This window comes from Neoarius graeffei, chromosome 10 (genome assembly GCF_027579695.1).
Source record: "Neoarius graeffei isolate fNeoGra1 chromosome 10, fNeoGra1.pri, whole genome shotgun sequence".
Classification (NCBI taxonomy): domain Eukaryota; kingdom Metazoa; phylum Chordata; class Actinopteri; order Siluriformes; family Ariidae; genus Neoarius; species Neoarius graeffei.
This window is the reverse complement of record NC_083578.1, coordinates 65,772,505-65,784,941: the sequence shown is the minus strand read 5'-3', so window position 1 is coordinate 65,784,941 and position 12,437 is coordinate 65,772,505. Positions and strand designations below refer to the sequence as shown.

The window sequence follows — 12,437 nt, the reverse complement described above, 5'->3', positions numbered from 1 at the left end:
AATTACAATTTGGTTAATCAAGGGCTCTAACTCTGGTAAAATGTGACCGAATTTAACGAAATTACAATATGCGTATTACTGACATATAACAAAGAATCCTGCCAAGTTTTGTGAAATTCCTCCAAAAATTGTGAGAGGAGTTGATTTCAGAAGCTGAGCACCCTTCTCGGGATGGACAGACATTGCCATGACATAATCCCCCTTCGGGCCTTTCGGCCAGCAAGGGATAAAAGATGCAATTTATTTTCCTGTTCTTTATCAACTTAATTATTCCTTTTTGTAAAATAAAATTGTTTCATTTTCTTAATAACTAACAATAATTATTTACACACATTTGTAAAGGTTAGAGTAACATATAATTGCATATTAACTAAAATATTCCTTTTATTAAAACTGAAAGCATTAATAAAAAATAGGTATTTTTTATGGGTCACAGATGAAAACCTGGAAGAGCATGGAGGAGAACAACTTTTTATATGTGGCTGGCTTAAAAATCTGGGGATCAGGAGACTACAAGATAAATCCTGTATCGTTTTTGCCCGGGTAAGGAGGAGTTTCTGGGCTTTTTGTACGTGTCTTTGAGAAGGTTGTTAGGATGTTACAAGTTTTAGTATCGGTGTAAACAAACCACAGCTGCTCGGTTCTCAATCCTCCCTGCTCTTCTCTTCCAACAGGCATCACAGATCCATATAATTTACCCACAAACGTATTTATTTATAGCGCTCTCTCTCTCTCTCTCTCTCTCTCTGTGTGCGTGTGCAGGGGGGTTAAATGTGACAAAATAAAGGCTTGTTCTTCTTAATTTACCCACAAACGTATTTATTCCACTTGAAAAATGTACGGCAAACCAGCTACCAGATTTGGGACGCTACGACATCCTGAACTATTTAGCATTTGGCTTTAAACTTGAAAAAAAAATTACGACCGACTAGATGGCGCTTCGTGGCCCACTGGTTGAGAAACACTGGTCTAAATAACACAATTAAAGATCGGAAAAACAAAGGTATTTCGCAGCCGGAGAATAATTGTGATTAATTTTTTTTATTTAATCGATTTGAATTGTCATAAATTTGTATCACAATTTATCGTCACACAGTACTGTATATCTTAACACGGCTATTCAGAACATGTCATCAGCAGTGATTGAGTAGACACACATGAAAATGGCAGGAAGTGAAAATATCTTAAATATAATCAAATTTATCTAGTATCTCCTTTTGTAAGAGTACCATGCACCAAATATAATATTATTCAACCAATTTCTTGACTTTTTTCTACTAATTTCAAGCTTTAAATTGTTGGCAGATAAGTTTCTTGAGGAAAAATGCTTAACAGGAGCAAAATTATCTGCCAGTAGAATAAGACTATTTCATATTTAAAAGTAAGATTAGTAATCTTATATTTGGTTAACGGTACTCTTTTAACAGGAAATACTAGACAAATTTGACTATATTCATGATGCTGTTTTTGCAGTATGATAAACATATATCTCTGTTGACCATGCTTGCTGTTCGGAACAAACACGGCATGATTACAGACTTGAAACATTTAACTTAATAGACCACGATCACGAGTGCTGTTGCCTCGCTGTCTTTTAATGAGTGTGGTCCTAAGGGCATGTATAATAGTTTTATGTCTTTGATGAGACCTTACATTCTTAAAACGAATGTGTTGGAAATCAACACATCTTTTGTGCAAGTTTAATTTCAACAAGACTTGTGTTATATTTCAGAAATGTTTAACACCAAAATTGCACAAATAACAAATAATGTGTTAAAATGAACAAAAGTTCTGTTGTCCCAATCTGGACATAGAGATGTGTTAAAAAACAACGCAAGTTGTGTTATTTTCAACACATGTGTTTTAAGAGTGTATGTTGTCAAGCTCAGTAATAACAGTTTCATAATATTAACCCCAAGTTACTTTTTTAGGCTTCCTATTCAATATAATAAGCAGCCACTGCTGACACGCCCTTCATTCCCTGATTTAACATTAAACGCAGCTTAATCGGGGTCAGCACAAAAAAAGTGAACTTCTAAGCACAGAAATCAGGCCACAGGAAGTGACAAACATACACTTGCACTTTGATCGTCCTCCATAGTTCTTCTGTGTTCAAATTGCTAATTTCCTGTTCGACATAATCAGCAGTGTCTAATCTGGGCAGTAGATGTAATACAATGACTAAACTGAATACAGAAGCAGCGGTTTCCTTCTTAACAGTGTGAATATTAAATGATAAAAACACAGTTTAAAGGAGCCAACTTGCCGATACATAATGCAAGTCCTATGAACATTCATAGCTGCAATGTTACAGTACATTTGGGTCATTCTAGAATTCGAGGTACATTTGATGCCTCTGAGATAAACCTTTTGTTATTTTCCACAAAAGAAATCTTTATTGAATCAGTTTTGAACAGAATTGCAAATTATGACAAATTTTCACCGATAGCAATGCTTGATGTACATTTTAGACCCAATTTATTCATAAAACATTAACTAAATGACTCCCACCTTCCCCCCACATTATTGTGGCTTATTCTATTAACTGTTATAAAATCAATTGCATAGAAAGTCTATTTCCTGTACTATGTGAAATTTCAGTAAGAAAAAAACTATTTTTTTAAATCCGTCCCAGTGTTCTTGTCAACTCTGTTATAAAACCACATAAAATCCACAAAGACTTTTAATAATACGCATGACACTTGCACCGAGAGACGTCACTTCCTCTGGCGGGAAACTTCAGAAAGGCAGTGAGGTATGTTATGTTTCTTCTCTCATTAATTTGAACAAAATGTGGAGGATACACCAACAGTAGATTAATTATTCGTCAATTCTGTTATGGTGATATTGGAGTGAATCTCTCATATTTTTAAAAACAGTAACATGATTAAAATCCATGAAATCCTGTTTTTATACATGCCATGTTGTAGCTAGTTTGAGGTTAGCATGTGGCGTTAAGACACAAAATGGTGGAAAACGTAAAGTCTGCTATAGTCAGTTCTGTTCATGGATTGCCCAGTTTAGCAATAACAGAGGTAACGATGACTAACAAGAGTCAACAATTGAAATGTACACTACCGTTCAAAAGTTTGGGGTCACCCAGACAATTTTGTGTTTTCCATGAAAAGTCACACTTTTATTTACCACCATAAGTTGTAAAATGAATAGAAAATATAGTCAAGACATTTTTCTGGCCATTTTGAGCATTTAATCGACCCCACAAATGTGATGCTCCAGAAACTCAATCTGCTCAAAGGAAGGTCAGTTTTATAGCTTCTCTAAAGAGCTCAACTGTTTTCAGCTGTGCTAACATGATTGTACAAGGGTTTTCTAATCATCCATTAGCCTTCTGAGGCAATGAGCAAACACATTGTACCATTAGAACACTGGAGTGAGAGTTGCTGGAAATGGGCCTCTATACACCTATGGAGATATTGCACCAAAAACCACACATTTGCAGCTAGAATAGTCATTTACCACATTAGCAATGTATAGAGTGGATTTCTGATTAAGGCCCGGTCCCACTGGCCGATGGACACAAAACGTATGCAAAAAGGACACAGCGGACGAGCAAAATTTCGGGGGTGGCTCTATCCGTTTTCATCCGCTCCAGAAATGGACAAAATTGGCGAAAATTTGCGAAAACAGAACGGAAAAGAACGGACGTGGGTAGTATATAGCAGGGATGTTAAACGCATGTTCATAGGAAGCCTAGCGGATGAAAGCGGATGGAAGTGGATGACAGCTCCGAAGGGGTTACCGGTGATAACTGAGAAGCGGACGCATAGCAGAAAGAGCGGATGCATAGCGGATGAAGGGGATGCATCACGTACGCCTAACGGAAACAAAGGGGATGTTGCGCGGATGTATATCGGATGCAGACCGTTCACTGCGCATGCGGGGGGTATGAATTGTGTCTGCTCCGCGGATATAAAGGGATGCAGCACGCACGCCGTCAGCATAAAGCGGAAAGACGTGCTGGCGGCTACATCGATACATCTCTACTGAGATCCAGATGATTTTCTCCCCCTTTTTATACAAAATATCGATTGTCCGCTAGGTGTCCTTCTACATACTCTAGACATACTCCAGACATCCTAAATATACGAGATACATCCCAGATATAAACGCTTTGTCCGTTTTGAATACTTTATATACGAGATGCATACGCTTACATCCTTTCTATTTCCGTGCTACTAACGATGAAGAGACGTTTCATGTACCTTATCTTTCCTCCCTCTTTCCGTTTTCAGCTGCAGCGGATGTGAGTTGCGAGGATGCCCAGAGGATGCAGAGAGGATACAGCAGACGTTTAACGGATGATGACGGACATAGAACGTTTGTTGCTTGTATATGTCGCGGATTTACATCGTACACGGCGGAAAGTTCATCCGTTCTAAAAGTTTTGTGCAGCTCAAAACTTTTTGCGCGGATGAAATCACAGTGGACGGATGCTCGATGGATAGAGCGTATGAAGCACGTATGCAATGAGTACACAACGGATGCATAGCGTTTTCCAACGGATGGCAAAGATTTTTTTACGTTTTACATCCTCTTTGCATCCGTAAGTGCAGTGGGACCGGGCCTTAAGTTTAAAGTGATCTTCACTGAAAAGAACAGTGCTTTTCTTTCAAAAATAAGGACATTTCAAAGTGACCCCAAACTTTTGAACAGTAGTGTACCCACAATTATAAAATGGGCCATATACCGTATACTGTGCGTTCTGAGGTTCATTCCATCTTTAGTAAATGCGCGATACAGATCTTTCCTCCTACAGGTTGTCCATGTGCCACATGTGAAAAAGTGTCTGTCACCATCAGTTCAGCAGATCACAGGAAATCCTACATTAGACTACTGAGACCAAGACAAGGTGCACTTTCACCAGGAGAAAGTGAAAGCGAGTGGTTTACAGAATTAACAGAACATATCAGAGTAGAACATATTTGCTTGGCATAGAAGAAAACCAATGAACATCTTGAATCTAAGCCTAACAAATCTATTGCAAGGATATTAGGAGCCCCACAGGAGGGGACCAAAGACTTACATTTCATAAGTGACTCAGTGAAGTAAACTTGTATGGTGAAACAAGATTACACGCATATGTGCAGACATCTCCATGTCCAGACATGATTTTGAGTATAAACCCAAGAATTCTGATAAAGCAGGTATGTGTTGTGGAGTTGTTGGTGCATAGTTGCTGACCACAAACATGACACTCGCCAGGTTTCCATTTCAGTTCAGCGCAAAATAGAAGCGATGTTATAAAAAAAATTTGACAAAACACAATTGTGAATGCTCCGTTTTCTCCTCTCGCGACAGCTCTTACAGATTTCCCCCTTTTCAGAAAGGTAGCGTTTCCATTTGCTCTTCATGTCATATCGTGTGATTTAAATGTGAAAAATGTGTTTCCATTTAAATTTTGTGAAACATTGCTTTTTCGACTCGCCTGAAAAACCACCTTGCGCAAGTGTAAAAACTTGCTTGTAGTATTTGAATTTTTTTTAATTCACATGTTTCCATTACTTATTTTTTTTAGCTTGCAATTTCAAATTGCACATTAAGCAGGTTAATGGAAACATGACTACTGACACTACCCAGGTTTCCATTGCAGTGTTGCGTAAAATAGAACCAATTTTTTTTAATGGTCGACAAAACACAATCGTGAACAGTCTGCGTTTTCATTCAGTGATGTTATATAATTAAAGCTGGATTTTCTCCTCTCGCGATAGTCAGTCAGATATCTGAGAGCTGATATTTGGCTCTGGATTTCAATTGCATCTATCGCAATAGAAGTGGTAGTGTTTAATCGAATGTGAAAAATGTGTTTCCATTTTGCGAAATATTGCTTTGTTGAATTGCCTGAAAAACCACCTCATGCGAGTGTAGAAACTTTGTCAATATTTGAGAGTTTTTGTGAAATTCACGTTTCCATTACAGTTTCAAATTGCTCATTAAGCAGGTGAATGTAAACCCGGCTTCTGACCTTGATATATTACGGGCATTTAGCAGACGCGCTTATCCAGAACGGCGGCACAATGGTGTAGTGGTTAGCACTGTCGCCGCACAGCAAGAAGGTTCGAGCCCAGCAGCCAGCAAGGACCTTTCTGTGTGGAGTTTGCATGTTCTCCCCATGTCCACGTGGGTTTCCTCCGGGTGCTCCGGTTTCCCCCACAGTCCAAAGACATGCAGGTTAGGTTAACTGGTGACTCTAAATTGACCGTAGGTGTGAATGTGAGTGTGAATGGTTGTCTGTGTCTATGTGTCAGCCCTGTGATGACCTGGCGACTTGTCCAGGATGTACCCCGCCTCTCACCCATAGTCAGCTGGGATAGGCTCCAGCTTGCCCGCGACCCTGTAGAACAGGATAAGCAGCTACAGATAATGGATGGATGGATGGAGGGCTTATCCAGAGCAACGTACAACATACCCAGAGCAGCCTGGGGAGCACTTGGTCAAGGGCATTTCAGCCATTCCTGCTGGTCAAGGGAACCAAACCAGCAACCTTTTGGTCCCAAAGCTGCTTCTCAAACCATTAGGCCATGACCCTTGATACAACCTTGATCCTTCTGCACTTGTTGCTTCTCATTCTCATCTCATTATCTGTAGCCGCTTTATCCTTCTACAGGGTCGCAGGCAAGCTGGAGCCTATCCCAGCTGACTACGGGCGAAAGGCGGGGTACACCCTGGACAAGTCGCCAGGTCATCACAGGGCTGACACATAGACACAGACAACCATTCACACTCACATTCACACCTACGGTCAATTTAGAGCCACCAGTTAACCTAACCTGCATGTCTTTGGACTGTGGGGGAAACCGGAGCACCCGGAGGAAACCCACGCGGACACGGGGAGAACATGCAAACTCCGCACAGAAAGGCCCTCGCCGGCCATGGGGCTCGAACCCAGGACCTTCTTGCTGTGAGGCGACAGCGCTAACCACTACACCACCATGCCGCCCGCTACATAATCACACTAGATAATCAATTCAGCTCTATGGCACTTGAGGCAGATTTCACTGCACCTTCCTTTACACATTGCTGTTAATTTCAATGGAAAACAACACGTTTTTATGTGAATTCCCTATGCATGTCAGATTGCCATGCTTTTGACAGGCAGTAAACAGTTTTGTTATGAGGCTGACTAAACACTTATAATACATGGATTATCAGATTACCTCCTATCAAGTTGCGTTTCACAATAAAACCCTGGAGATTCAGATTCTACTGCATTCAGTCATCATTCTGATTCACTGTGTGCTTCATCAACTGGAATGCTTTGGTACTGTGAGCGCTGGTGAATGAAATCCAGCCCCTTTCTAAGTGTGTGTGTGTGCTTACTGTTTGCTTTACTCTGTACTGTACATCTGAGGTGGGCCTGTGAGGAGTTTACTCTTCACAAAGACCTGCAAGCCCTTAGATGATCAGGGCTTTGAGTGTGTGTGTAAGAAGGATGGCATCTCGACTGGCTGAGAGAGCTGGATGTGTGGTGATAGAGTGAACTGTCAGGCCTCATCAGGTAGTGCACACAACAAATGTGATGCAGCCAATACACACTATGACAGGTCATTCATACAAATAATTGCCCTCGAGATATTTCTTTAGAACAAGATTAGTGTGTTTGTGATGATGATGGATCTTCATAAGAACTGGTTTAGCTCATATTGTGCTGCTGTTTTATGTATAAAGGCCAATTTATGCTGACAACGCAGTCCTCGCAGACGGTGTCGCAGATAGCGTCTGCGTAGCCCCCCCACCTTCGCAGACGCTCTGCGTGCACCTCCCAAAAATTGTGACCACCGCAGAAGCCTCGCAGACAGCCTCGCAGACAAGAGGGCTCTGATTGGTCCACTCTACATCCACTGTACACGCACTTCTGCTTCCCTACTTTAACGGTTTGGTTTGTTTTCACGACCGCCATTTTTAAAAACACGAGCGAAGATGGAGCAGCACGAAGAGCGGTTGATCGAGGAAGTGAGGAAGTACGTACATCTATACGACTCCAGTTCTAGTCATTATAAGTAACCGGAGGATAAACACTCCACTAACCACACCCACCAACTACTCCTAGCGATTTCGCGACTTCGCGCCCCCTTGCGTTGTAGCGGTGAATAACATCGCGCACGCCTATTACTCCCCGCTCAACGATAAATTACAACCGTCTGCAAAAAGCTATCTGCGAAAGCCTTGTCGCAAGAGCATGCAGAGGCCTTAACCTCCAAAACAAGCTGTGATTGTCCATGCTCAGTGACACTACAGTGTGATAGTTTATTAGTATAGGTAATCGTATGGGGCCGAGTAAAATTAAGGATTAATTTCACGAGTGATTTCGAAGTTTTGAAAATTTCAAAACTTTGAAATCACGAGTGAAATTGATCCTTAATTTTACGAGGAACCATACGATTACTCGTTTATAATATATAGGGCCAAATTCATACTTCGGAAGCCATTCAAGTTCACAACATTTGTCATTCACGTTTTCTGAACCAATCAGGGCGCGAGACTATCTTGCACGTTTGAATCAGTTTCTAAAGCGTCTTTCATCATGACACGGCAACACGACACAAGGATTTTGAAAGTGGTTTACAACATTTTATTGGGACTTCTTTACAAAACCCATTTTGTTGACAAAATTTGCTAACTTTTGTAACCGTAACCAAGCAACGAACTAGCCAATAGCATTTCAGAAATACGGCCCCGTGTTAAGGGAAAAAGCCCTCCTTGATTGACCAATCAGAATTGAGTAATTTGGCCCTCTGTATTATAAACCTATTAATGCAAAATTCTGATTTGGATAAGTCCTAAATAGTTCCAAGCAAAATAAGATACACTAATTTACCTATAATTATGGCATGATTGTAGAGGATGTGCTCTAAAAGTTCTTTCAAAGCTGATCTGATGTTGCTCATATAAACTTTTGCTCGAGTGTTTCCTGTTTTTCAGGAGCAGCTCTCCAGGGATTTGGGGCTGTATGTCCTCATCTCTTCTTATCAAAGCACCACTCAATGCACACTACATGTACATGGGTGGATCTCAATCATCTTAAATTTAAAAATCAAATCACTGAAAATGAAAATTAAGCCAAATCCACAGACTTTTGTGCTTTAAGATAGAGGAACATAATTGTAGAGGAGCATCATTAAGACACGTAATTGGACCAATGGTTATACCTTTGAAGGAACATTTACTGCCTGGAACTAAAGTGTACTTGTACAGAACATTTTATTCTAACAGTATATCTGTTGAAAGTCTGTTTACCCAGTCCAATACACTCCCCCCCCCATTTACAGTATATACTGCAATACATTATATACTTTTTTCAAATGTAATCAAAGATATCCATTTCTGGATCCTTTAATACTTCTGAGCTTAGTGATCTGTAACCACTTAGTACAGGACTTATGCAGACCCTAAACATGAAACCATACACACCATACACACTGTCCAGTGAGCTAAAGCATTTTGAACCAGTCCACAGCATTTTACATTCACATGCAACGCCATTAAGTAGTCATAGCAAAACGCACACACACACAAGGGAAAGATCTTACCTTGACGTACTCCATGGGGGGGTCCATTCCTCCAGCGTCCCTGCGGCAAAGAGACAAAACTCTCTTTAGTGAACACATTCACTCTGACTTTGTCTCTCACCCTGTCTGTGTCTGCAGCCTGGGCGTTTGAGGAAGACTGACCACTGACCACTAATCACTGACCACTTCACAGAGCCATACAAGACCAGAACCCCCCTGACATGCACGCACAAATACACACTCACAAACACACAGTACAACAGATAACAGATCATATCAAGCCAAATACTTTGCAAGAGGAAATACTTTATGAAGAATGACATGAAGTCACGAGAGGAGAAACAAGAATTTAAAGGAAAATTCAAAAGGTTTGTTCCAAAGGTTTAAAATTGGGTGGTAATCCCTCGTTCCCTTCCACTGTCTGAAATTCTGATAGATTATAATCAGTGGATAGACTAATAGCTCATAAGATTTTCAACAAAAAACAAGCATATGATAACATAAAACACAAATATTTTATATGACAGTATAGTTTAGTATAGTCCGTGCAAATATATATATATATATATATATAAAGCTGATCATTGCGAGTAAAATTAAGACCGTAATCCACATATGACTTACGCTACCTGCAGCAGTGACCCCTGTTCAGTTCTCTTGCATGCTGCATTTGTCTCTGAACGTGGAATGCAGGAAATGTGGTGGTAGGAGCAGAAAAGCTTTTTCTTCCCAGCACATTGTTAGTTAAAGTGGTGAGGCATGCTGCTCAGCTTTTTCTGCATTTAGCTCCGTCTCCACCGCCGCACCGGCCACGACCTGGCCTGCCCCTAGCTAACCACCTTTCATCTTGGCTTACATAAAAAATAGCCTTCTTTCTTTCTCTCTCTCCCTTCTTTATGACGCCCTCTCTCTCTCTTTCTTCTTTCTGTCTTGATTTCCAGCAGGCTGTGTGATTGGGTGTCTTGCACCCTCAGGGGAATAAAGGCTTCTGTTCAGATTCAATTCCAGAGCCTAGGATCTTATAAAACGTTTGACAATAGCGTATAGGTTTAGGTAGCCCTGGAGACGCAAATACAATGGTTGTATTTTTTATGGGCGTCTATAAAATATTATGTGTTGTTCTAGTATTTGTTTTTCAGGATTTGGTATATTTGGGATGTTGTTTTTGCCTACTTGTGTCTCAGGATAAAAGAGATTAACATGCCCAAAATAAAAAGTTAAAAAAAAAAGCGACATGTGGCAGTAGCTGCTGCTGACGAGAGCTAGAGCTGGGCAATGGGATGGGCAATGAAAAAAAGGATTGTCATGAATATCTTAGCTAAGACTGACAATAGGAAAATATCTCTGCAAAGACTTTTACAAATGTTATCCAAATACACAAAAGGGATCCATTTTGTTAGACACTGCATACTGAACATGTTAATAAACTTCTGTTGAAACAGCAACTCAAAGATTATTTCAGGTCCAGGAAGCCCCATTTCTACTCTATGTTCATAGTTGATGCAATTAAATTAATGGAAATATCATTAGCTAGCAATCATTATTACAACCCTGATTCCAAAAAAGTTGGGACAAAGTACAAATTGTAAATAAAAACGGAATGCATTAATTTACAAATCTCAAAAACTGATATTGTATTCACAATAGAACATAGACAACATATCAAATGTCGAAAGTGAGACATTTTGAAATTACATGCCAAATATTGGCTCATTTGAAATTTCATGACAGCAACACATCTCAAAAAAGTTGGGACAGGGGCAGTAAGAGGCTGGAAAAGTTAAAGGAACAAAAAAGGAACAGCTGGAGGACCAAATTGCAACTCATTAGGTCAATTGGCAATAGGTCATTAACATGACTGGGTATAAAAAGAGCATCTTGGAGTGGCAGCGGCTCTCAGAAGTAAAGATGGGAAGAGGATCACCAATCCCCCTAATTCTGCACCGACAAATAGTGGAGCAATATCAGAAAGGAGTTCGACAGTGTAAAATTGCAAAGAGTTTGAACATATCATCATCTACAGTGGATAATATCATCAAAATATTCAGAGAATCTGGAAGAATCTCTGTGCGTAAGGGTCAAGGCCGGAAAATCATACTGGGTGCCCGTGATCTTCGGGCCCTTAGACGGCACTGCATCACATACAGGCATGCTTCTGTATTGGAAATCACAAAATGGGCTCAGCAATATTTCCAGAGAACATTATCTGTGAACACAATTCACCGTGCCATCCGCCGTTGCCAGCTAAAACTCTATAGTTCAAAGAAGAAGCCGTATCTAAACATGATCCAGAAGCGCAGATGTCTTCTCTGGGACAAGGCTCATTTAAAATGGACTGTGGCAAAGTGGAAAACTGTTCTGTGGTCAGACGAATCAAAATTTGAAGTTCTTTATGGAAATCAGGGACGCCGTGTCATCCGGACTAAAGAGGAGAAGGATGGCCCAAGTTGTTATCAGCACTCAGTTCAGAAGCCTGCATCTCTGATGGTATGGGGTTGCATTAGTGCGTGTGGCATGGGCAGCTTACACATCTGGAAAGACACCATCAATGCTGAAAGGTATATCCAGGTTCTAGAGCAACATATGCTCCCATCCAGACGACGTCTCTTTCAGGGAAGACCTTGCATTTTCCAACATGACGATGCCAAACCACATACTGCATCAATTACAGCATCATGGCTGCGTAGAAGAAGGGTCCGGGTACTGAACTGGCCAGCCTGCAGTCCAGATCTTTCACCCATAGAAAACATTTGGCGCATCATAAAACAGAAGATACGACAAAAAAGACCTAAGACAGTTGAGCAACTAGAATCCTACATTAGACAAGAATGGGTTAACATTCCTATCCCTAAACTTGAGCAACTTGTCTCCTCAGTCCCCAGATGTTTACAGACTGTTGTAAAGAGAAAA

At 40.5% G+C, this 12,437-nt stretch overlaps 1 protein-coding gene across 3 annotated transcripts in view; it reads right to left on the bottom strand.

Moving 5' to 3' along the window:
- Positions 1-12,437, bottom strand: part of bcar3 (BCAR3 adaptor protein, NSP family member) — a 92,369-nt gene that overhangs the window by 46,825 nt on the left and 33,107 nt on the right. For 2 of the 3 annotated variants that reach the window (XM_060932130.1, XM_060932129.1), the window contains exon 3: positions 9,549-9,588. In XM_060932130.1, the coding sequence (XP_060788113.1) occupies positions 9,549-9,588 (40 nt within the window). Of the gene's footprint in view, positions 1-9,548; positions 9,589-10,156; positions 10,387-12,437 lie in introns of those variants that run through there. The other variant, XM_060932133.1, reaches the window with a different exon arrangement.